Raw genomic sequence first — 26452 nt, forward strand, 5'->3', positions numbered from 1 at the left:
AGAGAGAGAGAGAGAGAGAGAGAGAGAGAGAGATGCTAAAAATATCCTCAGCATCTTTAAGGAGGTGAAAAACATACTTCTTCAGCCTTCCTCCTCCTCCTCCTCCTCTTCCTCCTCCTTAGCTCGAAAGCAGGAAATGGGTCATGCGAAGCTGCAAACTGGGTCACGGGAGGGAGGAAAGAGAGGGAGAGGGGAGGAGGAAGAGGAAGGGGAAGAGGAGGGAGAGGAAGAAGATTAGTGGTGCAGATTCAAGAGGAAGGGGAGAGAGGGAAGAGGGGGAGGGGAAAAGAGGGGGAGGGGAAATAACGAGAAGAGAAAGGAGAGGGAAGGAGAGCAGAGAGAAAAATGGAGAAGTCAGAGGAGGGAGAGAGGAAGAAAGAAGATTCGAGATTTAAGAGGAAGGGGAGAGAGGGGAAGGGGAAGACAAAAAGAGAGGGGGAGAGGGAAAGAGAGGAGAGAGTGAGAGAGCAGAGATAAAAAAAAAGGGTTATTCAAAGGAGAGAGAGGAAGAAAGAAAGATACGAGAGATAAAGGGAGAGAGGGAAGAGGGGGAGGGGAAAAGACCAGAAGAGGAGGGAGAAGGAGAGAGAGGAGAGAGAGAAAGAGAGAGGAGAGAAAAGAGAGGTAAGACTGCGGAGGGAGAGGGGAGGAAAAGAAAATGAGAGATAAAGAGGGAGAAAAGAAAGAGGGAGAGGGAAGGAAGAGAGGAGAGGGAACGAAGGAAGGAAGAAAGGGGGAGACAAGTAAATGAGGGAGAAAGAAGAGGGCAGAAAAGGTGAGGGGAAAGAGGGAGAGGGAAGAAGAGGAGAAGGGGAAAAGAGAGAGAAGAAGAGAAGGGAGAGGAAAAGACGGGGAAGGGAAAGAGAGAAGGGAGAAAAAAGGATAGGGAAAAGAGACAAAGAAAATGATGATGAGGAGAGAGAGAGAGAGAGAGAGAGAGAGAGAGAGAGAGAGAGAGAGAGAGAGAGAGAGAGAGAGAGAGAGAGAGAGAGAGAGAGAGAGAGAGAGAGAGTTAAAAGAGGGAGGGAAGAAGAGGAGGAGAGAAGAGGGAGACGTGGAGAGAAAAGAGGAAGGGATTTTGAATAATGATGGAGAGAGAAAAAAAGTACACTAAATACCCCCCACTCTCTCTCTCTCTCTGTAACCCTTCTTCTTCCATTCAACTCTTATCAGGCAGTCTTCTTTAAATTTGTCCCCCTCTTCCTCCTCCTTTTTTTTCTTCCTCTTCCTCTTCCTCCTCCTCTTCAAACAAATTAATTATATAAATCACTAAAACCAGGCAGCCTCATCATAATTATGCCAACAATCTTTCTGTGGCCTGATCTTCCATGTTTCCTCGTCATCATCAACTTCTTTCTTTTCCTCCTTCTCCTCCTCCTCCTCCTTCTCCTTCTTCTCCTCACCCCTTCCTCGCAAAGTAGGTCGCGTGTGCAGCAGACTGAAGCTGACCTAGTATTCTAAACGAGGTCACGCCGAGGCTACTGCAATCCCAAGGTCACACCACAGGCCAGCAGGTCAATACCCCTTCAGACAGGTCACGGATAGAAGGCCACATGACCCCCTTACACAATAGGATCAGAGGGTAAATACGTGGGTTTATTGCAGGAGGTAAAATGAGGTAAGTATTAGGGCCATTCACACACACGTAATCGAGGCCATAGAGGGAAAGAGTTAAGTCTACGCTGAAATACCTCATAGAAAACGTGAGCTTCGTGGTGTTGTATAAGGTAGACTCAATTAAATGTGACGTGTGTTGTGGGTGGTTTAGGGCGGAAATGATAGTGTTGTTAACGTTATTTCCTGTCCTATTGGTCTGTCACGCTAGTTTTATGACCCTGCTTTCCTTTGTTTGGTGGTAGTAGTAGTAATAGAAGTAATAGTAGTAGGTGGTGGTGGTGGTGGTGGTGGTGGTAGTAGTAGTAGTAGTAGTAGTAGTAGTAGTAGTAGTAGTAGTAGTAGTAGTAGTAGTAAAGGTCTTTGGTATTAGTTTTAGGATTAGCATTAGCATAAAAAGCGTTAACTCTCTCTCTCTCTCTCTCTCTTCTGGGATGAGTGCCAAGGCCAATTAGAGGTCAAGGTTGCGGAAGAAAATGGTCGATAAGAAGTGTGTGTGTGTGTGTGTGTGTGTGTGTGTGTGTGTGTGTGTGTGTGTGTGTGTGTGTGTCAAGGTTGTGCTAAGGAAAAACTAATATCGAAGAAACATATTTGGCATTCTCTCTCTCTCTCTCTCTCTCTCTGACGAAACAAGGAATGACGGAAACACAAGAAAACGGAAGGTCAAAAAGAGAGAGAGAGAGAGAGAGAGAGAGAGAGAGAGAGAGAGAGAGAGAGAGAGAGAGAGAGAGAGAGAGAGAGAGAGAGAGAGAGAGAGAGAGAGAGAGAGAGAGGTCACCCCTGGACAAGGCCACGGACACTCCCAAGGCTTTCACCAAGGCCACACACGCACATACACACACACACACACAGCAGGTATTGATCACGCCCCCCCTTGACCCCCCTTACCACGCCCCCCATAACTCAGGTGTGTTGGTCTATTTCGCAAACACAGGTAAACGGTCTCTATCTATACACCTCACCTGCCTGCCTTACCTTCTCATACCTCCTTCACACCTGTATCTAGTCTAATTATTCCACCTGTGCCCGTAAAAGGTAGTCCAATTAACCTGTGTATGAGGTGGCAGGTAAGGTGAGGTTATGCTAGGTTAGTGACCCCCACGCGACCTGTAATGGATTTTCCCAGGCGTGACGTAATGTTTGGGTCTGACGTCATCGTGTTGTCCCGCCAATCACAGCGAAGGATTGTTACGTAAGCCAAGATCGTAGAGAAAGATACGTAATCCAATAGTGATGTACGTTATTTTTCCTTCAGTTGCACACGTGACGCTTAGTTTTTACACCTACAAGAACACTTAACTGATTACACAGAAATTCGTAAAATGCCGGAAATACATCTTACTTTAGTCTACGCAATCACACTTCCGTTTTCTGAGGAGGTAAGAAGCGTAATGCAATAGGGACATACGTTTTTTTTTTTTCTAGACGCACTTTGTTTCATAAGCGTAACTTTTATTACTCCGACAACAAGATAACTTCACTGATAACACAAATTCGTGTCACCAAATATACATCTTACTTTAGTCCTCGCAATTTCACTTCCGTTTTCTGCGATACGAAGAAAACGTGTATTTTAAAGGGACTCTTGGCTTACCTGGGTGTGGGAGGCGGGCGGCGGCGGTCTGTAGTTCCCCCAACGCCTTCAAGTGTACCTCCCGGGAGCTCTGGAAAGAGGGAGAAGGGGAGTTAGAGGGGGAACTGAAGAAGAGGGCAGGAGGACGGTGGAAGGAGGAGGAGGATAATCAGATGTTTTGTTGTGGAAGATAATGTAAAGAAATAAGAATAGAGGAAAGAGAGGAGGAGAAGAAGTGGAAGGATAACAACGAAAGACGGAAAAAGTGTTATGGGAAAGAATGAGGAAAGGAAGGAAGAAGAGAAACAAGAAGAAATGAATATGCATTGTCTCTGAGATGATGAAGAGGAGGAGGAAGATTTGGAGAAAGGAAAGAAAAGGAGAAGGAGGAGCTTGTAAAAGAAGAAAATCGAAGAGGCTGAGAAGGAAGAAGACAAAAAAGAGGAAGACAAAGGAAGATGTAGTGCTGTTGAATTGATGACCGAGAAGAGGAGGAAGATTTGGAGAAAGGGAAGGTGAAGGAGGCTGAAAAAAATAGAAAGATGAGAAGAAAGAAGAAAACAAAGAGGAGGAAAAAGACTGAAAAACACTGGAGGAGGTTGAAAAAGAAAAAAAATATGAAGATGAAAAGAAAGAAGAAAACAAAGAGGAGGAAAAAGACTGAAAAGAAAAAAATATGAAGATGAAAAGAAAGAAGAAAACAAAGAGGAGGAAAAAGACTGAAAAAAACACTACAATAACAACCGCCATATGAAATCACCAGTCCTATCAATTTTCACCTGGTTAGTTTGTCATGAGAGAGAGAACATGTGTCACTGTGTTGATTTAGTGATTAGATACAGCTCAGTTTAAACCACACACATATTCATCATAACCTCCCCCCCCCCACACACACACACACCCGCCGCCCCCACGAACAACCACCACCACTACAATCACCCCACACACATACCACCAGTACGACCACCCACTTCTATGTCACTCCTTCATACATTAATAACAACATCATACTCATGAGAAAAGGAAAATAATACGATATGAAAAGAAGAGAGGAGATGAAGTGTGCTAAGAAGAAGAGGAAGAGGGCAAGGAAGTGCAAGGAAGAAGAGGAAGAGAGGAAGAGCATTCGGAAAGAGGAAAGTGGTGAGTAAACGTGATGAGAGATGAAGAGTACTAAAGAAGAAGAGGAAGAGGAATAATGAGTAAGGAAGAGCAGGGAAGAGGAGGAAGAGAGGTAGACCATTTGGATCGCGTAAAATGGTGAGGAAATGTCGTGAGAGGAGATGAAGAGTACTAAGGAAGAGGAGGAAGAGGAGCAATGGGCAAGGAAGTGTAAGAAAGAAGGAAGAGAGGATGACCAAAAATAAGGTGGTAATGATGTTGATGATGAGGACCTACTTGATGATAATGGTAACTTTTGTATTAGAATCTTGCTCTTTATCTTCTGGGTATAAGGATGAGCTGTTTTTTTTTATCATTTCCTTTCTTATATCTTACTCTTGTTTTACCTCCTTTACCTTAAAAAAAGACATTCACTGACATGCACACACACAAAAAAATAATAAAAATAAATAAATAAATAAAAGATCATAAAAAATAGAACAATAAAATAAGGAAATAGAAAATAAAATCTCTACCCATTTAAACACACCACCACCACTACTGTACACACACACACACACACACACACACACACACATGGCCTTATCACCCCCACTTATCAGCCAACCACCCTTACATGACCTCCTTAACACGTACTAGCAACACTATAGCAATCTCTAAAACGCACCTCTCTAATATAGAATCAGATCCCTTAATAATTGAGTACCAAATCCCCTAATGTGGTATCTGAACCCTTTTATCTTTGTATCTATATCCTTTTATCTATAACCTGTAATCCCCGTTTTCTCCTTCTCGTTCATTTTCGTTATCTTCTTTGTCTACTTTTCGCCTTTCAATATTCTTTCCCTTTTTTTTTATTTCCTCACTTTTTCTCTTTATCCCTTTCAGTTCCCTTTCGTTTTCTTTCCCTTCTCTTTCGTTTTCTTCTCTTCCGTTTTCTTTCCCTTCTCTTTCCCTTCTCTTTCGTTTTCTTTCGTTTTCTTTCCCTTCTCTTTCGTTTTCTTTCCCTTCTTTTTCCCTTCTCTTTCGTTTTCTTTCCCTTCAACCAGTAAACTCCTCCCCCCTTCCCCTTCCCTTCAATCCTTCCCACAATCCCCTAAGAGTCTTACCTTCAACCCCCCCCCCCCCTCCCTTTCGCCCTTCGTTCAAGACCTCAATAACAGACACAGAGAGCAATAAAGTGTTGTTAGAAGCTTGCCCAATACTGATGAGATTTGCAGGTCATTTCCCGTGGGGTTGTGTTTATGTGTCATTGCCAAAACACACACACACACACACACACACACACACACACACACACACACACACACACACATACACGAAGTTCTTGACTGGCATTTTTATCTCAACACACGATTTCTCAAGTGTTGTTTTTTTTCTTCTTTTCTATGTGTGACTTTGACCTTTGCGATACTTTTTTTTTAGGAGGGAGGAGAGGGGGAGAGGGAGAGGAAGGGGGGGGAGGAGGGGGGCAGAGGAGAGATTTGTAAAATTAGAGTCAATTTTTTCCTTTTTTTTTTTTTTGGTGTTTCGTAAATAAATAGAAAGTGAAAACCCAATCACAAGGATCGTATTTCTAAAGGTGTATCATGGTCTTGTAAAAGTGACTGTGACCTTTATTATTTTTCTTCTTCAGTTGAAAACATCATGGAGAAGATGAAGAAGAAGAAGAAGAAGAAGAAGAAGAAGAAGAAGAAGACGAAGAAGAAGAAGAAAAAGAAGAAGAGGAAGACGAAGAAGAAGAAAGAAAAGAAGAAGAAGAAGAAGAAGAAGAAGAAGAAGAAGTCTTTTTATTATGGGACTGGTTGTTGTTGTTGTTGTTGTTGTTGTTGTGTGGACGCCCTTGGTCTGTCTGTCTGTTCCCAATCGCGTGTGACAAGAAGAAAAAAAGAAACAAAACATGTGTGTGTGTGTGTGTGTGTGTGTGTGTGTGTGTGTGTGTGTGTGTGTGTATGATCACCTGGGGACGACGTACACACACACACACACACACACACACACACACACACACACACACACACACACACACACACACACACACACACACACACACACACACACACACGTACACAATGATAGACGAAATAGCGTAGAAACAAACCTGATGACGTGAAAAGGTACACACACACACACACACACACACACACACACACACACACACACACACAGAAAAAAAGTGGAAAACAGAAGATAAACAATGATAAAAGAGATAATAGTTAACAAAAGTGCGTATAAAAACTCACTTCAGCTGGTTAGGTTAGGTTGCAGGTGTGTGTGTGTGTGTGTGTGTGTGTGTGTGTGTGTGTGTGTGTGTGTGTGTGTGTGTGTGTGTGTGTGTGTGTGTGATGTATAAAAATGTGTAAGGAATGACAAGGATGAAGAGTATATGAACAGAAAACAAGGTACCGTAGAAATTATACGCCGCAAAAAAGTGTGTACGAGGAAGTGGCTAGATTGAGCTATGTTGCTGAGTAAGAGAAGAAGAACTATAGTAATAATGATAATAATAATAATAATAATAATAATAATAATAATAATAATAATAATAATAATAATAATAATAATAATAATAATAATAATAATAATAATAATAAGGAGAACATGAAGAAGACAACGAAGAAGAACAGGAGCAAGAACAAAAAGAGCAAGGAAGATGAAAAGAAAGAACAAGAACAAGAAGAACAACAAGATAAACAAGTAAAAAATAAAGAAGACGAACAAGAGAGAGAGAGAACACGACAACGAAGAAAAAGCAAAGAAAAAATAAAAAAAAACAGGTTGAAAGAAAAGTACCAACTAACTCACAAAACTAAAACACTAACAAAACCATAAACAAACAAACAAGTAAACAAATGAAAAACACAACAGGAAATGATCAAGTTACCTAAGGCCATTAACCACAACAACAACAAAAATAACAACAACAACAAACTAATATAGAAAAAAAAACGTATCAAATAACTCCCTTTTTTTTCCCTCACCACAGGTATTTAGATCAGATGGGTTTCTTTTTTCACACAGGTAAGCCAGGTGGAACGGAGACCTCAAGAACACCTGTGAGCCTGAACCAGTGACATTACCTCTGATGGATTGTTATTGCTATCGTTGTTTGGCTGTTGTAATTGTTCCTCTCCTTAGCTCACTCACTCATTAACTCCCCCCCCCCCTCCCCCCGCGCCATTCTTGCATACGACGGCACGAGGAGGAGGAGGAGGAGGAGAAGGAGGAGGGAGAGGCAGGAGATAAAGAAGGCAGGGAAAGGATGAAGCAGAGGAGAAGGAAGAGGTATAGTATAGGGGAGATGAAGGAGATGAGGAGGAGAGAATGAAAGGTAGAAGAAGAAGAAGAAGAAGAAGAAGAAGAAGAAGAAGAAGAACAAAAACAAGAACAAGAACAAGAAGAAGAACAAGAAAACAAGAAAGAAAGGAAGAAAGAACGAATAAGAAAATGAGAAAAGAGAAGACAAGAGGAACGCGAATAAAAAAAAAAAAACAGAAGCTCGAAAGAATACCAGAAAGAAGGAACAGCAAAGAGAGAAAAGAGGAGGACGAAGAAGAATGGAGAAGAAGAGGGAGGGAGGGAGAGAGAGAGAGAACATAATGAGAGAGTAAGTGAGGAGAGGAGAGGGGAAGGGAGAGAGGAGGAAAAAAAAATCAGGCACGTGTATGTATGTATGTATGTATGTATGTGTGTGTGCATGTGTGTGTGTGTGTGTGTGTGTGTGTGTGTAAGTATGTCGCACCGTTAGTTAGAGAAAGCCACGCTACCCACCGATTTGAAGGACGGCAAGTTGCGAGAGGTGGCAGCGGCGGCGGCGGGGGAGTCTGCGGCGGCGGGGGAGGAGTCTGCTGTGCTGTTCCTCTTACGCTGTTCCTTATGCTGTCTATGCCGTCTGCTGGAGGACTCTGGTGCATCCTCCTCATGGGACTTATGCTGTTTATGCTGTTTGGTTGATGTGGTGGCGAGCTCAGCATCGTCCCAATAGCGTTCTTCTTTTGTTTTGTGTTTGTTTGTTGTGGTCGGTAGGTCTTCCTCGTCCCAGTCATGCTTTTCCTTTTGTTTCTTTTTGTCCGTCGTGGTGGAGTCTGGAGAGTCCCCCCAATAATGAAGCTTTCGTGTTCTCTGTTTTCCTCCCGTTGTTGGAAGCTCTTCGTCATCGTCGTCATCCCAGAGTTGCTGTTCCTTAGACTTCTTCCTGTCTGCTGGGATGGAGAGGTCGGTATCTTCCAAATGATACGGCTTACGTGTTCTCTGTTTGTCCGCTGTTGTTGAAATCTCCTTGTCGTTGTCATCCCAAATTTGCTGTTCCTTAGCCTTCTTCCTGTCTGCTGGGATGGAGAGGTCGGCGTCTTCCAAATAATACTTCTTTCGTGACCTCTGTTTGTCTGCCGTTGTTGGAAGGTCCTCGTCGTCGTCATCCCAAAGTTGCCGTTCCTTAGACTTCCTCCTGTCTGCTGGGATGGAGAGGTCGGCGTCTTCCAAATAATACTTCTTTCGTGACCTCTGTTTGTCTGCCGTTGTTGGAAGGTCGTCGTCGTCGTCATCCCAGAGTTGCTGTTCCTTAGCCTTCCTCCTGTCTGCTGGGATGGAGAGGTCGGTGTCGTTCAAATTGTAATGCTTTCGTGTCCTAGGTTTGTCCGCTGCTGTTGGAAGGTCCTCGTCGTCATCCCAGAGTTGCTGTTCCTTAGACTTCTTCCTGTCTGCTGGGATGGAGAGGTCGGTGTCGTTCAAGTAGTGATGCTTTCGTGACCTTGGTTTGTCCGCTGTTGTTGGAAGGTCCTCGTAGTCATCCCAGAGTTGCTGTTCCTTAGCCTTCCTCCTGTCCGCCGTGCTGGAGTCAGGTAAGTCATCCCAGAGAAGTTGCGTTCTCGCCTTCATCTTGTTCGCCGTGACAAAAATTTCTTCATCATCCCAGTCATGTTGTTCCTTCGACTTCTTTCTGTCTTCAGCGTCCCCCAAAAGCTGTTCCCTTGATTTCTTTCTGCCTGCTGTGGTGGAATCCGGCGACTCCACCAGGTAATACTGTTCCTTAGACTTCTTTTTGCCCGCTGTGCTGGAGACGCCCGTGTCCTCCCAGTAGTGCTGTTTCTTTGCCTTCTGCTTGTCTGTCGTGATGGGAACGTCTTCATCGTCCCAGTATTGGTGTTCTCTGGCCTTCTTCTTGTCTGTTGTGGTGGGCATGTCTGTGTCCTCCCAGTGATGCTGTTTCTTTGCTTTCTGTTTGTCTGTCGTGATGGGAACGTCTTCATCGTCCCAAAATTGCTGTTCTCTGGCCTTCTTCTTGTCTGTTGTGGTGGGCATGTCTGTGTCCTCCCAGTGATGCTGTTTCTTTGCCTTCTGTTTGTTTACCGTGATGGGAAGGTCTTCTTCATCCCAGCTATAGTGTTTGTTTACCGGCTCTGAAAAGTCTGTATCATCCCAGTCATCCTGTTCTCTTGCCGCCTTCTTGTCTGCTGTGCTGGAGACGGCTGTGTCCTCCCAGTAGTCCTGTTTCTTTGTCTTCTGCTTGGCTGCTGTGATGGAGAGGTCTTCCTCGTCCCAGTAATGCTGTTCTTTAGATTTCTTTTTGCCTGCTGTGCTGGAGACGGCTGTGTCGTCCCGGTAATGCTGTTTCCTTGGCTTCTGTTTGTCTGATTTGATGGGAAAGTCTTCATCATCCCAGTAATGCTGTGTTCTTGACTTCTGTTTATTTGCTGTGCTAGTAAGGGCTTCGTCCCAGTAATGCTGTTCTTTTGCCTTGTGTTTGTCTGCCGTGATGGACACAGCCTCGCCCTGCCCCAGCGGCGGCTCAGAATGTTTCTTCTTGCTGGACGGGGCAGAGGCACCTTTCTTCACGTGGCCACTCGGGTCCTCACTGCCGTTGCTGCTGCCGTCGCTGGTGCTCCTACTTCTCTCCACGCCGTTCTTGCCCTTCCTGCTGCTCTCGCTTTCGCTGTTCCGGTGTCGGCGCGTCAAGTGGGCGCGGGGCATGTTGGAGGCCATGGCCAAGGTCTCCTTCCAGTGGTCAGCGCTGCCGGAGGTGACGCCGCGGCTGAAGGGGATCGCCAGGCTGGTGCTGCGTTGGAGAGGCATGGCGGAGGGCTAAGGGGGAGGGCAGGGAGGGGGCACTGCGGTAAGATAACCCAACCGAGATGAGGCGAAGTAGAGTGACGTGACTTCTTCGGTAAATGTAGTTTGTTTGGGTGTTTTGTTAGGGTGTGGCGAAGGATTGGCGATATAGACTTCAGAGAGAGCGATGGACACCCGATTTAGACTTCAGAGAGAGCGATGAACACCCGATTTAGACTTCAGAGAGAGCGATGAACACCCGATTTAGACTTCAGAGAGAGCGATGGACACCCAACCGTGATGAGGCAATGAAGGGTGATGTAACTTCCTCGGTAACTCTGGCCTTGTTTGGGTTGCTGGTGATGCTGTGGCGAAGGACTGACGGTTTAGAGTTTAGAGAGAGCGGTGAGCACCCAATCCAGCGGCGGTAGAGAAGGGTGACGTGACTTCTTAGGTAACTGTAGTCTCGTTTGGGTGACTGGTGAGGTTGTGAAGAAGAACTGACGGTATAGAGGGCGTGGCTGTGGTGATGGTGGTGGTAGATGCTGTAGTCGTAGTAGTAGTGATAGCTGTTTTCAAGGCCTGGGAGTGGCTGGGTGAACGGCTGGATGGCTCAAGAGGGCGTTGGAGAATTCTTGGGTCTTTCTAAAGGGTAAGTCAGGAGGGCATGGGGGATGGTATGCAGCTCTCTCGATCCTGTTGAGCGAGGACGGAGGAAGTGAGGGAGAAAGCTCTTGACACCCTTTTTCAACTAGACGACAAAAAGACTTGACGGTGAAGATAGTAAAATGTTCTTGTTTTTTATTCAGCTTGAGAACACTAAAAAAAAAAAGAGAAAAAAATCACAAAAAATCTCGTCTTTTCAGTTTTATTTTATTTTTTTTGACTTGAAGACGGTGAAGTTAGTCAAAGGTTCTTGTTTCTATTCAGCTTGAGAACACACTAAAAAAAAAAAAGAGAAAAAAATCACAAAAAATCTCGTCTTTTCAGTTTTATTTTATTTTTTTGACTTGAAGACGGTGAAGTTAGTAAAAGGTTCTTGTTTCTATTCAGCTTGAGAAAACACTAAAAAAAAGAAAAAAAATAATTCACACAAAAAGCTCTTAACAGTCTTTTCAGTTTTATTTTATTTTTTTGACTTGAAGACGGTGAAGTTAGTAAAAGGTTCTTGTTTCTATTCAGCTTGAGAACACACTAAAAAAAAAAGAGAAAAAAATCACAAAAAAGCTCTTAACAGTCTTTTCAGTTTTATTATTATTATTATTTTTTTTTTTACTTGACGACGGTGAAGATAGTGAAAAGTTCTTGTTTCTATTCAGCTTCAGAACACACACAAAAAAAGAGAAAAAAAATCACAAAAAAGCTCTTAACAGTCAATCTTTTCAGCTTGATTTGTTTGACTTGACGACGAAGCCAGTAAAAAGTTCTTGTTTCTATTCAACCTGAGAACACAGAAAAAAAAACTTAATTCACACACACTCAAAAAAAAGCTCTTAACAGTCCTTTTCAGCTTGCCTTTAGGACTTAACGACGACGAAGCAAGTAAAAAGTTCGTTTCTATTCAACCTGAGAGCACAGAAAAAAAAACTTAATTCACACACATACAAAAAAAGCTCTTAACACTCCTTTTCAGCTTGCCTTTATAGGACTTAAGGTCGGAGAAGTCAGTAAAAAGTTCTTGCGTTTATCCACCTAGCGAACACACACACACACACACACACACACACACACACACACACACACACACACACACACACACACATAAAAAAAAGAAGAAAAACAGATCATCAATTCACTCTCACTTGAAGACGGAAGAACAAATAAGGGAACAGTTCTTAAAAGTCCTCCCTCGGCCTGACGACGCAACACCGTGAGTCTGAGCGGCGGAAAAAGAGGTTCTGGAGTCCTGTTCTGTCGGGGCATAACAGGACTTCCTTTTAAGCGGTCCTCAGGGTCGCGCAAATAACACAACGCAATCACTTATAGTCCAGGGTGGCGGCGTGGCCCAAGGCGGTAAGGGGAGATACCGGTGCCCCCCTCTGTCGGCGAGTAAACAAAGGGAGGCATTTAAAGAGCGAGAAATAGCGAGAAGAGAAAGAGAAGAGGAGAAAGAGAAAGGGAGAAGGAGGAGGAGGAAGAGACATGAAAATACAGTAAGAAGAAAAATGAGAGAAAAGGAGGAAGGGAAAAAAAAGAAGGAAAATGGAAAGTATATAAAAATGAAAATATTACGTTAAGGAATGAAAAAAGCGAGAAGAGAAAGAGGAGAGGAGGAAGAGAAAGGGAGGAGGAGGAGTAGGAGACATGAAAATACAGTAAGAAGAAAAAAAAGAGAGAAAAGAAGGCAGGGAAAAAAAAGAAGGAAAATGGAAAGTATGTGAAAATGAAAATATTACGTTAAGGAATGAAAAAAAAGCGAGAAGAAGAGAAAGAGAAGAGGAGAAAGAGAAAGGGAGAAGGAGAAGGAGGAGGAGACATGAAAATACAGTAAGAAGAAAAAAGAGAGAAAAGAAGGAAGGGAAAAAAAAAAGGAAAATGGAAAGTATATGAAAATGGGGAGGCATTCACAGAAGCTTCCCCCTTTCACATTAATTATTTGTAAAGTCCCAAAAAAGAGGTAAATCGTGTACGCATGAGTGTTCTTTTTTACGTTCATGATACAAAGGCTTTATCAAACTACCATCAGGCTCATAAGACTACCCCTGGAAATGCCCACAACTCCTACGAAAGCCTTGTTAAATGTATGAACTTGACCCCAGGAAATGCCCACAACTCCTACGAAAGCCTTGTTAAATGTATGAACTTGACCCCTGGAAATGCCCACAACTCCTACGAAAGCCTTGTTGAATGTATGTGATTGACCCCTGGAAATGCCCACAACTCCTACGAAAGCCTTGTTAAATGTATGAACTTGACCCCTGGAAATGCCCACAACTCCTACGAAAGCCTTGTTGAATGTATGTACTTGACCCCTGGAAATGCCCACAACTCCTACGAAAGCCTTGTTGAATGTATGTGATTAACCCCTGGAAATGCCCACAACTCCTACGAAAGCCTTGTTAAATGTATGTGCTGGACCCCTGGAAATGCCCACAACTCCTACGAAAGCTTTGTTGAATGTATGTGACTGACCCCTGGAAATGCCCACAACTCCTACGAAAGCCTTGTTGAATGTATGTGCTGGACCCCTGGAAATGCCCAAAACTCCTGCGAAAGCTTTGTTGAATGTATGTGCTGGACCCCTGGAAATGCCCACAACTCCTACGAAAGCCTTGTTGAATGTATGTGCTGGACCCCTGGAAATGCCCACAACTCCTACGAAAGCCTTGTTGAATGTATGTGATTAACTCCTGGAAATGCCCAAAACTCCTACGAAAGCCTTGTTAAATGTATGAACTTGACCCCTGGAAATGCCCAAACCTCCTACGAAAGCCTTGTTGAATGTATGTGCTTGGGTGATAAAATGTTTAAGATTATGGAGGAGGAAGAAGGGGAGGAGGAGGCGGAGGAGGGGCAAAATGCCATAAGGAGGAGTAGGAATTTAGATAAGAAGGAGGAAAGAGGAGAAATAACGGAAACCGAGGAAAAGGATGAAAAGGTGAGGTGAAATATGGACGGAAGGAAGAGAGGAAAAAGGAGAAAGATGATGATAATCATGATGAGGAAAAGAAGAGGAGAAATAACGGAAACAGAGGAAAAGGATGAGAAAGTGAGGTGAAAGATTTAATATGGAGAGAAGGAAGAGAAGAAAAAGGAGAAAGATGATGATAACGATGACGAGGAGGAGAAGAATAGAAATAAGCCGCCACGTGTCTCCCTCTGGCGACACGTAAACAAACCCTCCACGGTGTCTCCCTCTACTGCCCGGTACAAGTTAAGTGCCCACACCAGCGTTGTCAAATTATCGTACACACCGTATTGCATTTTCGTAGTTTCTTACTGATATCTACAGCAAAAACAAACAAATAAACATCAATAAATAACAGTTTTAACGCTAACTTTAATATTCTTTCGTTATTTGTGTAGGTACGAGAGTTTGAGGCCTAAAAATGATAAATATAATGTGGTGCGTACGATAATGTGGCAACGCTCCACCACACTGTCTCTCTGTGTCGATGATGATGCACAAAGGTCAGCCGTGAACCAAGACGGGAAAATCAGGTCTCGCGCTGACTAGGCAAGGACAAACGTTGCACCGGGATGAAAGAAAACTGTCGCAACGTTGCAAAAAGAGCGGAAACTAAGAGAGGAAGAGAAGGGGACGGATGAGATGGATGGTGATGAAAAATACAGAAAAGAAATGAAACAGGGAGAAAGAGGAGAAGGGAGGAAGAGTGGAACCGAACGAGGGAAACTAGAAAAAAAGGAGAAACGGAGGGTAACAAAACTAAACAAGGAGGAGGAAAGGTCAGAGAGGGAGAAAGAGAAGGGAAGAAAAGTGGAGCATACAGAGAGAAACTAAAAAAAAAGAGAGAGAGAAATAGAGAGCAGTAAAATCTAACTAGGAAGAAGAGAAAAAAAAAGTGGAGGAGAGGGAAGTGGAGGAGGAGAAAAACTAAAAAAAAAAAAAGAGAGAAATAGAGAGGAGTAAAATTAAACTTGGAAGAAGAGAAAGAAGTGGAGGAGAGGGAAAGTGGAGGTTACAATAGAACACTAGAGGAGATAAAAGGGGGAGGAGGACGAGGAGGACAAGGGAGGGTATGACTGAGTGACTAAAGAAGGAGATGAGAGTGTGATGCAGGTAATGAAGCAACAGGTGAGACGAGCGATAAATTACAGGTAAGTACGGGCGGAGGAAAGGTGAACTGATGCCAAGGAGAACAGGAGGAGGAGGAGGAGGAGGAAGAGGAGGAGGAGGAAAATGGAAAGTATGTGACGGGGAGATATGCACAAAAAAAAAAAAAAATGAGATGAAGAGGAGGAAAAGGAGATTGAAACCCATTAGATCATAAAACAGAGAAAAATGGAGTAGACATGAAAGTACGATAGGGAGAAAAAAAAGAGAAAGTGAGGAAGGGAAAAAAAAGAAGAGAAATGGAAAGTATATGAAGAAAATAATATAAGGATGTTAAGGAATGAAAAAAAAAAAAAGCTATGAGAAGAGAGAGAGAAGAGAAAGAAAGAGAAAGGGAGGAGGAGGAGGAGGAGGAGACATGAAAATACGGTAAGAAGGAAGAAAGAGAAAAGGAGTAAGGAAAAAAAAGAAGGAAAATGGAAAGTATATGAAAATGAAAATAAGAAAGGAATGAAAAAAGAAACAAAGATATGAGAAGAGAAAGAGAAGAGAAAGAAAGAGAAAGAGAGGAGGAGGAGGAGACATGAAAATACAGTAAGAAGAAAAAAAGAGAAGAGGAGAAAGGAAAAAAAAAGAAGGAAAATGGAAAATAAATGAAAATGAAAATAGGACGTTAAGGAATGAAAAAAAGAGAGGAGAAGAGAAAGAGAAGAGGAGGAAGAGAAAGGGAGGAGGAGGAGGAGGAGGAGGAGAAAGGGGAGGATGACAAAGGGAAAACGAAAGGATGATAAGCCTGAATATAAAATCGAGGTGAAGGAGAAATGTAGACAGGAGGAGGAGGAGGAGGAGGAGGAGGAGGAAGAAGAAGAAGAAGAAGAAGAAGAAGAAGAAGAAGAAGAAGAAGAATAGGAGGAGGAGGAGAAGAAAAGAGCAGAAACAACGGGAGAGAAAGAATGAGGAGAGGTGATATATGGACAGAAGGAAGAGAAGAAGAAGAAGAAGGAGGAGGAAAAGGAGGAGGAGATGGAACATAAAGAAAAGAAAAACAAAAAAAGACAGAAGAGAAGGAGAAGGAGGAGGAAGAGAAGAAAGAAAAAGACAAGGATAAGGAAGAGAAGAAGGAAAAGGAGGTTAAGGAGGAGAAGGAAGAGAAAGAGGAGGACGAGGAGGAGGAGGAGGAGGAGGAGGAGGCAGAGAAAGACAGTCGAGAGAGGGACCAGAAAGTAAAGACCAGTTTTGGGACCCGTTCTCTCACTCTCCCTTCAGCCCCGTCGACCGTCACACTCCTTGGCAATGCTGAAGGCGGCGGCGCGGGAGGGGCAGGAGCCGGAGGGAAGGAAGGGAAGAAAAACAGGAGAAAGGGAAGTTGGAGAAAGAAAGCGAAGAGGGTAAAAAAAGGGTGTTGTTTAGGTGAAAGTAAATGGAAAATGATAGGGAAGAAAAAGGAGAAAATGGAAGAAGAAAGAAAGCAACGTGGAGTAAAGGAAGTGAAGGAAGGAAACAGATGATAATAGAAATATGGAAGAAAGGGAATAGGGAAAAAAGGAAAGAAAGAAGGAAAGAAAACGTAAAAAGACAGAAAACAACACACAGCAAGGAAGTGAAGGAAGGAAACCGGTGAGATTGGAAATATGGAAAAAAGGGAATAGGGAAAAAAAGGAAAGAAAGAAGGAAAGGAAACAGAAGACAGAAAAAGGAAAGAAAGAAGGAAAGAAAACGCAAGACAGAAAAACAACATATAGTAAAGGAAGTGAAGGAAGGAAACAGGTGAGAATGGAAATATGGAAGGAAGGGAATAGGGAAAAAAAGGAGAGAAATAAGGAAAGAAAACGGAAGACAGAGAAACAACATACAAGGAGATAATGCAGGAGAGAAGCCGTCAAGATCACACACAAACACACAAACACACACACACAAAAAAATACACCGTTACTTTACCCTCAGGAGCTTAAGTAAAACGTCAAAACTCCATCAAAAAACACAACAATTTATCTTTTATTTTTTTTATTTTTTATCATTACCACCTGAACGGCCGAGTCTTATAACATTCCACTAAACGATCTCTCCTTCACCTCATCTTCCTCTCTCTATTTTTTGGGGTCTACGCTACTCTCTCTTGGTCTGTCTGGGTCTTGTACGGTTTTGCGCTGGTCTACATTACTCCATCTTGGTCTGTCTGGGTCTCGTACGGTCTGCGCTGGTCTGATTCGCTCCTTTTGGTGGCGTAACTCTGACAAGGAAAATGAGGAGGGTAAAGAATGTCGTTTTTGGAGAGAGGAAGTAAATGAAAACGGATGAGGAAGAACATGGAAGGAGGAAGGAAAGTGAAGGAGGTGAAGGAGAGGAACAGGGAAGGAAAATAAGATAGAGATAAGCAACGATAAGTAAGCCGGAGAAAGATAGGAAACAGCGACATATTTAGTAAAGGAGATAAAGAAGGGAAACAGCTAATTCGCTCTCTCTTGGTATGTCTGGGTTTAAATCGCCCTTCACTGGTCTGATTCGCTCTTTCTGGAGGTTTAACTCTTGTCTCCAGGGGTCTAACGGCACTCTCTCTTGGTCTGTCTGGGTCTAGTTCGGTCTTCAATGGTCTAATTCGCCCTTTTTGGTGGTTTAACTCTTGTCTCCAGGGGTCTAACGCACTCTCTGTTGGTCTGTCTGGGTCTAAATCGGTGTTGGCTGGTCTGATTTGATACTTTTGATGGTTTAACTCTTGTCTCCAGGGGTCTAATGCACTCTCTGTTGGTCTGTCTGGGTCTAAATCGGTGTTGACTGGTCTGATTTGGTACTTTTGATGGCTTAACTCTTGTCTCCAGGGGTCTAACGCACTCTCTCTTGGTCTGTCTGGGTCTAAATCGGTGTTGGCTGGTCTGATTTGATACTTTTGATGGTTTAACTCTTGTCTCCAGGGGTCTAACGGGCTCTCTGTTGGTCTGTCTCGTTCTTCGCTGGTCTGATTGTCTCATTTTGATGGTTTAACTCTTGTCTCCAGGGGTCTAACGGCACTCTCTCTTGGTCTGTCTGGGTCTTAATTCGGTCTTTGCTGGTCTGATTTGCTACTACTTCAACTCTTGTCTCCATTGGTCTAGCTCGCTATCTATTGGTCTCGCTCTCTGCCTTTTCTGGTCTAATTCGCTCCTTCTGATGGTTTAACTCTGACTCCAGTGGTCTAACTAGCTCTCTGTTGGTCTTTCTGGGTTTAATCAAGGCCTTGGTTAAATTCGGTCATCGCTGGTCTGATTCGCTCGTTTTGGTGGTTAAGTTCTTGTCTTCCGGAAAATATGGAAACAAGGAAATAAGGAAGGAAGGAATTGGAAAGAAAGAAAGAGGAAGAAGACAGAAAACAGCATACAGTAAAGGAAGAGAAGGAAGAAAAGAAGGAAGGAAGGAAATATGGAAGGAAAAACTAAAGCAGGAGTTAGTATTACAAACAATGCACGCGTAGTTGAAGTCCCCTATCAAAAGGACACTAGACTGAAGGACACTACGCAGATGAAGGTTTTTAAAGGCCAAGGCGTAATATGAGCAACTCTTGACGCGCTAACTAAAGAGAGGAGAGGCAGGATTCAGGGGCGTTTTACGTGGTTGAGGAAAGGAAGTAAAAGAAAACAGGAGACAGGGAAGCCAAACAAAGAAAATGAGGGTTGAAGAATGTTGTGTAGGTGAAAATGAAAGCAGTAATAACGATGAAAGTGATAGGTCGGGAGGACATCCTCCCTCTGAAAAACTGATCTTCTTCTTTTCGGCCTTCTTTGATCTTTTTAGCTTTTTATTTTTTTTTTTTTTTGTGCCCTTGAGCTGTCTCCTTTGCTGTAAAAATAAAAATAAAAAGGTAAGGGGAAAGGGGATGAAGGGTGCTGTCTTGACGAAGGAAGAAAAAGGGAAATTCAGAAGGATTGAGAGATGCGGTGTAGATGTGATGGATGTTGTGAGCTTATCAAAAGAAAGGGAAAAAATAGTTTAGCCTTTCTTATCGTTTGAGGCATCGCTGATTAATTAAAACCAAAGAAAAAGAAAGAACGATAATTTTAAGGCTCTTTGTCGCTTCTAATTGTTGAATGAATGAAAGAAAAATAAAGAAGAAGAATTTAGCGCTTTTAATGACTTCAAGCCCCTGATTAAAGAAAACAGAGAAAAAAATAAATCAACATTAACCAAAACAAAAGAAAAAGAAAGAACGATAATTTTAAGGCTCTTTGTCGCTTCTAATTGTTGAATGAATGAAAGAAAAATAAAGAATAATAATTTAGCGCTTTTAATGACTTCAAGCCGCTGATTAAAGAAAACATAGAAAAAAATAAATCAACATTAATCAAAACAAAAAGAAAAAAGGTCACTTATTCACCCTTTTATGAATTCGAACCTGTGACTACATTTTGTTTTTTTTTCCCACAAACGCAAAAACAAAACAACAAAAACGTCATTGACCAAATCATAAAAAGGAACACTATATCTTCACTTTCCAACCACCTCAATCCGATGACTAAACAACAACAAGACAAAAGAAAAAAAACACGAGGATAGAACATGTCTTGGTCACCTCAACAACACCGCTAAGTAAACCAAGCCGTGAGTCAGAGTGTCGTTTTTTTATGTCTCCTCTGACCCTCACTTCCCTCCTTTTCATCATAATCACATCCTTTTTTTTTTTTACCTTGATTAGATTTGGCATGAACTTTTTTTTTCTCCTTTCCTTTGACGTATGATCTCTTTCCCTATCGGTTTGCACTATCGCTTAGAATGAAGGGAATGAGCAGGAGACACAAGCTAAAAAGATACTCAAGTGTTGTTTAGGTGAAAGTAAATGGAAAATGATAGGGAAGAAAAAGGAGAAAATGGAAGAAGAAAGAAAGCAACGTGGACTAAAGGAAGTGAAGGAAGGAAGCAGATGATAATAGAAATATGGAAGAAAGGGAATAGGGGAAAAAAGGAGAGAAAGAAGGGAAGAAAACGTAAAAAGACAGAAAACAACACACAGCAAGGAAGTGAAGGAGGGAAACAGGTGAAGACAGGCAAAGAAAGACGCTCTATCTTCATTTAATCACATTCTTTCTTTTATTTTACTTTGATTAGATTTGTCACGAACTTCCTTTCTTTCCTTTCCATTCACGTATACAAGATTTACATCATCATATTAAGGGTGGCGGACGATTAAAACAAAGAAAGACGCACTATCTTCATTTAATCACATTCTTTCTTTTATTTTACTTTGATTAGATTTGTCACGAACTTCCTTTCTTTCCTTTCCATTCACGTGTACAAGATTTACATCATCATAATTAAGGGTGGCGGACGATTAAAGCAAAGAAAGACGCAAGTATCTACATTTAATCACATTCTTTCTTTCCTTCTTTCACTCTGATTAGATTTGGCATGAACTGTTTTTTTCTCTTTCCTTAAATGTACGGTCTGTCTCACTATTTGCTTACGTCATCATCTAGGGTGGCGGACGGTTAATGCAAAGAAAGACGCTAATATCTACATTTAATCACATTCTTCCTTTCTTTCTTTCACTTTGATTAGATTTGGCATGAACTGTTTTTTTCTCTCTTCTCTCTTGCTTTCGGTTCACGTCATCATCTAAGGTAGAGGACGGTTAAAACAAAAGAAAGACGTTTGTATCTCCATTTAATCATACTCTTTCTTTCTTTCCTCCTTTTACTCTGATTAGATTTGCCATGAACTCTTTTTTTTTCCTTTCCTTACATCTACGATCTGTCTCTCTATCGGTTCACGTCATCATCTAAGGTAGAGGACGGTTATAACAAAAGAAAGACGTTTGTATCTCCATTTAATCATACTCTTTCTTTCTTTCCTTCTTTTACTCTGATTAGATTTGGCATGAACTCTTTTTTCTCTCTTCTGTCACGTCCAGTCTGCCTCACTATCGGTTTACTTCACCTGGACGGAATGAAGAGAAGATAAACGGTAAAGAGGTTCTCGAGAGGCGATCAAAAAGCCAAGCAGGACACAGACATTGGCGGGTCATGTCGTGCGGTGTTATGATAAGAAACTGACAACTGAAGGAGCGGAATGAAAACAAAAGCAATGTAGAAGTCGAGTCCATATTCTCAAGGGGCGGAATGGACAGCAAAGATCCGTATTGACAAACGCTTCGGCTCTTACATTAATTATTTGTAAAGATCGAAAACGAGACTAGTCGGAATTTCTGAAGTGCTTTTCTCGATACATGGTACAGAAGAAGGGTCAGACTACCACGAGGATCATAAAACTACCTCTGGAAACACCCAAAACCCCTACGAAAGCCTTGTCAAAAATGTGTATTAACTATCTACTTTGAAAGGTCGGAAAAAAGACTAAGCGGACTTTCTGGAGTGCTTTTCTCGATACATGGTACAGAAGAAAGGTCAAACTACCACGAGGAACACAAAACTACCTCTGGAAACACCCCAAACCCCTACGAAAGCCTTGTCAAAACTAAGTGCTTGGGCGCCGAAATGCTTAAAATATGGACCCCCAGGCATTGTAGAAGTCCATATCCTCACACATTTCAGAGCTCACACACCCACATTCCTCAAGGCTTTCGTAGAGACTGTTGCGGGTATTGCCATGGGTAGTTTTAAGAGGACGTTGGGTACCCTCCCCCCTTTTTTGTACGTATTGTTGTGGATTCGTAATGACTGATGATGATGATGATGAGGAGGAGGAGATGGGGAAGGAGGAGGAGGAGGAGGAGGGAAAAGAAGAGGAGGTGGGGGAGACGAGGAGGAGGGAGAGGAGAGGAGGAGGAGGGGTAGGAGGAGGGAGAAGAAGAGGAGGAGGGAGAAGAAGAGGAGGTGGGGGAGGACGAGGAGTTGGAGGAGGAAGAAGAGGAGGAGGAGGAGGAAGATGACGTCATTTACAAGAAAGGAATAAAACCTCACCTCAATTTCTTTATCACTTTTACAACCCCGTCGATGATAAGAAATGAAAGAAAGAAAAAAAAGAAAAAAAAAGAGGTGAGCCAGGTGTGTCATTTCTTCACCTCCCACGACCCTCACCTCACTCATGTCTTCATTATAATAGCTGACTTTTCCTTGTAATTTCTCCACACACACACACACACACACACACACACACACACACACACACGTAAGAGTCAAGGTTTTCAGCGTCTCGTGTGTAAGTGTTCTAATTGCACTAACACACTTACACACTCTCCATTCAGTTCTAATTATCTGTTTTCACTCTATATTTGTTTGTTTATTTATTCCCTCTTTTCACTGTTTTTTTTTTTTTCAACGTTTGCTTTTTTCATTTTTTGGTAACACGCTCCATTTTTTTCCCATTCGATTCATTTCCTCTTTTCACTATTTTTTTTCTTTTGCTTTCAACGTCTTTTCCTCCCATTTTCTATTTTCTGGTCTGTCCTTTTCATCATAAACAGCAACACACGCCGAAATTGCTTTCTTAATTTTCTTTTCATTCTCATTTCATTTCTCTTTGTTTTCATTTCTCTCTTTATCAAGTTACTTTCATTTATTTTCTGGATGTAAGTACTTTTGCATTTTCTTCCCTCAAACGCAAAACAAAACGTCAATAAGAAAAAAAAAACATAAAACAACAACCGAAACACACACACACACACACACACACACACACACACACACACACACACACACACACACACACACTTGGTTCAGGCCACGAATCCAAAAAAAGAACACGATATCAAAACAACACTCGATGGAGGTATAAACGTAACGAGCAGAATACATGGCACTCTAAGGCACACTAACACAACAGCACAGTGCCAGCCAATCGGGTTCTCGGAGGAGCGTCCAATGGCAACCTCCACACTGCACAAGGACTATCGAGAGAGTGATGAAGAAGTGGCTGTGGTGGGTAACTGGGTATGTCAGGGGGTGGCTGGGTGGGTGGTGGTGGTGGTGGTAGTGGTGGGGGTGGCGGCAAGCATGAGATAAAGATAAGATAGTGATTTGAGAGAGAGAGAGAGAGAGAGAGAGAGAGAGAGAAAGGTGCCCCAGAGAGTGAAAGTCAAGGAAAACGCAAATGCAAGAAAAAAAAAAGAGAGGAATGCATAGAAAGGAGGAGGAGGAGGAGGAGGAGGAGGAGGAGGAGGAAAAAGGGAAAGCAAGAATGTGGAGAAAACTTATGAGACGGAGGAAGAGGACAAGGATATGGGAAGGAGAGGTAGGAGGAGGAGGAGGAGGAGGAGGAGGAAAAGAGGAAGGAGGTACCCAAGTATATTCAAGGCTAAATAAATGTCATGAACCGGCGATGAAACACACACACACACACACACACACACACACACACACACACACACACACACACACACTTTCTCTTAGACTTTCACATACCGAAAGTAAAAAAGTTATGTAAAATATCCCTACAATCTCTCTCTCTCTCTCTCTCTTATCATCGGCACTTCATATAAAACGCCATTCTCTATCTCATTCCACGGGTACAGTTTTTTTTTTTTTTTGTATTAAGATGAAAGATAGCAACTGTGTGTGTGTGTGTGTGTGTGTGTGTGTGTGTGTGTGTGTGTGTGTGTGTGTGACCTCTACGTTTTCCATCAGTACGTAGAAGCTTGGCAAGTCTCCCTTTGAAACTAAGAAATAGAAGACGGGGATGAGAGGCAGAGAAAACCCGTCTTCTTAGGGGTAGCAAAAGCATATAGTCTCCGGGTCATTTATTATGTTTTCCTCTAGTATACGAGGAATAAATAAGATGAACTTGTACCGGCTAGTTTTATGGTTATTACCGGTAGTTATAGTTGAAACAATAATAAAAAATGAATAGGTATTTCTAGCATTCTACTACTACTACTACTACTACTACTACTACTTAAAAGATACCTCCACCCATGTTTATTTTCCCGACACATAATCATGGAGGGCTATACTACTACTACTACTACTACTACTACTACTACTACTACTACTACTACTGTTACCGTGGCATGCAAATGTTAAGAGCTTCCCAAAACTCTTATCACTCATTGTCACTCACTATCTTATCACTTTCGTTAACCTCCATTGCAAATGATAAACGGACGAGACAAGGAGAGCTAAAGTAATGACCTCTCTTTTGGCCCCTCTTTACTTTTGTCCATTATCGGAGCGGTGACTAGCGGGCTTTTTTTTTTTCTCTCTGCACTCTTTTTGTTGTCCTTGAGCCCTCTCGTTTGTTGTAAATAAATAAATAATTAAATAAAACACTCGCCCCAATCTTGCCATCTGCAGGGCCCTCTGGTTTATCTATAACACAAGAGAGAGGTCGGTCACATGTTAGCGGCGGTAAAGGCGGCCTCTTCCTCTTCCTGTGTCCGGTGAAGCCTCTCTGGCCGTCAACAGCTTTTCATAAATGTTCGTGTTACTCAGACTCGTTCTCTCAGACGCTTTCGGCTCTCAAAACAAACATTTCCATAAGCCACAAAGGAGATTAGACAGGTTCTCATGAGTGTTTTTAACGTTTATGGCATAGAAGCATTGTCAATTTATCACTAGGCTCATAAAACTACCCATGGAAATAGTAACTCAGCCTCCACGAAAGCCTTAGTGAATGTGGGTGTGATCGACAGACCGACTTGGTCGGCTAGATTTCGATCGCCGATAGAGTCGGTCTGTCGGCACCCAACTACGGGCCGCCTTTGGCAATGGCCCGTGCTCCCTCGTGCAGGAGGAAGCAATCTTTTCCCTCTTAACGGGCCATCTTCGGACAAGGGCCCGCTTCCCCTAGTGATACTAGGGAATAAATTTAAAAAAAAAGTTAGGTTCGGTTTGTGTTTTGACCGCCTTGCACACGTGTTTGTTACCTATTGCTATACATATAATTGGTTGTTAGGTTGACAAAGACTAGTTTATATATGATTGACAGAAAGGCAAGGTAAGAGGAAGTCAGCGTCGGATTAAATTATGCTAAACCCGAGTACTTTGGAGTACTTCGCCTAATTTCCTGTAAAAAAAAAAAGAAGGATTGCCGGCACTCCCTTCCCTCCCACCACCTGTACTACACTTCACCCACTTTCCCGAAATTGGCCTCTCTTTTGGCTTCTCGTTCTTTCTGCTTTTGTTAGGGGCAGCATCTAGCGGGCTTTTTATGTTATTGTTGATGCTGTTTCGTTTTTGCCCTTGAGCTGTCTGTCTCCCTTGCTGCGAAAAAAAAAAAAAACTTACCTGGAGACGGTGTTTGGGCAGGGGGGGCAGCACCGCAATGGCCCCGACCAATCGTAGGTGACTCATCGCTGGGGCACGATAGGTCACCACGCAGCCAGCCAATCACCGCCTCTCCTCCTCCCTCCTCCCCTGTGCGTGCCAAGACAACAACGGGGAAAGCAACTTAGGGCAGGCGGGACTACTGAAGGGGACATGTGACTATACAAGCAAGTAAAGGGTAAGGTGCAGATAAATATAGAGGTAAATAAACTAAAGTGGAAACGTTATTAAAGAGAAAAGAAAGGATAAGGTGTAGCTAAGTTTAGAAGCAAATAAACTAAAAGGGAAACGTGACTATGCAAGAAAGTAAAAGATAAGGTGCAGCTAAATATAGAGGCAAATGATCTAAAGGGGATACGTTATTAAACATAAAAGGAAGGATGAGGTGTAGCTAAGTTTAGAAGCAAATAAACTAAAGAGGATGAGTGATGAAAGAGAAAGATAGGATGAGATACAGTGAAACAGGTGATTATACACAAAACTATGAGAAAGTTCAGGTAAACTAAAGTATGAAGTGACCGTTCAGGTAAGTAAACTAAATGAGATACGTGATTAAACAGAAAAGAGAGTAATACAGGTAAATTAAAATGTGAAGTGACTGTACAGGTAAATAAAGTAAATATAGATACGTAATTAAGCAGAAAAGAAAGTAATACAGGTAAATTAAAATGTGAAGTGACTGTACAGGCAAATAAACTAAATGACATACGTGATTAAACAGAGAGTAATACAGGTAAATTAAAATGTGAAATGACTGCACAGGCAAATAAACTAAACGAGATACGCGATTAAATAGAAGAAGAGTAATATATTTAAATTAAAATATGCAGAAGTAAGATAAGGTAAGATAAGATTAAGATAAGGTAAGGTTAAGGTAAGATAAAAAAAAAAGTAGAGAATATGGAGGCAAATTAAGTGGATGTGCAATATAACTCATAGAAAATCCAAGTAAATGAGGTTGTGGTGTTTGAAGGCAAATTCACGTGTCACACTGATGCAATAAACTAATTTGAGTGACTGAAAGGGAAAATATTTAACTTAAGGCAACTGTACTAATGAAAAGATTAATTACTTATTGAAATAACTAAAGTAAATAACACTAGAAAAATACATAAAGGAGCCAACATTATATCAGAGTTTGTTGATAAAAAAAAAACTAATTATGGCAAAAAAAAC

At 42.2% G+C, this 26452-nt stretch overlaps 2 protein-coding genes across 11 annotated transcripts in view; both read right to left on the reverse strand.

The window, feature by feature from the left end:
- The window catches only part of LOC126996144 (golgin subfamily A member 6-like protein 22), a 169835-nt gene that overhangs the window by 85355 nt on the left and 58028 nt on the right, over window positions 1-26452 (reverse strand). For 2 of the 7 annotated variants that reach the window (XM_050856363.1, XM_050856366.1), the window contains exons 1-2: window positions 8081-10521; window positions 3209-3278 (exon numbers count right to left, since the gene is read on the reverse strand). In XM_050856363.1, coding sequence (XP_050712320.1) covers window positions 3209-3278; window positions 8081-10381 — 2371 coding nt within the window. In that variant the 5' untranslated portion in view covers window positions 10382-10521. Of the gene's footprint in view, window positions 1-3208; window positions 3279-8080; window positions 11151-26452 lie in introns of those variants that run through there. The other 5 variants (XM_050856368.1, XM_050856367.1, XM_050856364.1 and 2 more) reach the window with 4 other exon arrangements.
- Window positions 11406-22945, reverse strand: LOC126996145 (uncharacterized). 4 transcript variants are annotated; one of them, XR_007751013.1, is made up of 2 exons: window positions 22832-22904; window positions 11406-11551 (listed from the first exon to the last, which is right to left on the reverse strand). XR_007751013.1 is itself a non-coding variant. In XM_050856369.1 (2 exons), exon 2 carries the CDS (start codon window positions 16828-16830, stop codon window positions 15766-15768), a length of 1065 nt encoding a protein of 354 aa, XP_050712326.1. In that variant the 5' UTR covers window positions 16831-17322; window positions 22832-22905; the 3' UTR covers window positions 15574-15765. The 4 variants fall into 4 exon arrangements, 1 of the variants encoding a protein (XP_050712326.1); XR_007751012.1 differs by lacking the exon at window positions 11406-11551 and adding an exon at window positions 11562-11923 and having other exon boundaries at window positions 22832-22945; XR_007751011.1 differs by lacking the exon at window positions 11406-11551 and adding an exon at window positions 11562-11799 and having other exon boundaries at window positions 22832-22910.

This window comes from Eriocheir sinensis, chromosome 9 (assembly GCF_024679095.1).
Source record: "Eriocheir sinensis breed Jianghai 21 chromosome 9, ASM2467909v1, whole genome shotgun sequence".
Taxonomy (NCBI): domain Eukaryota; kingdom Metazoa; phylum Arthropoda; class Malacostraca; order Decapoda; family Varunidae; genus Eriocheir; species Eriocheir sinensis.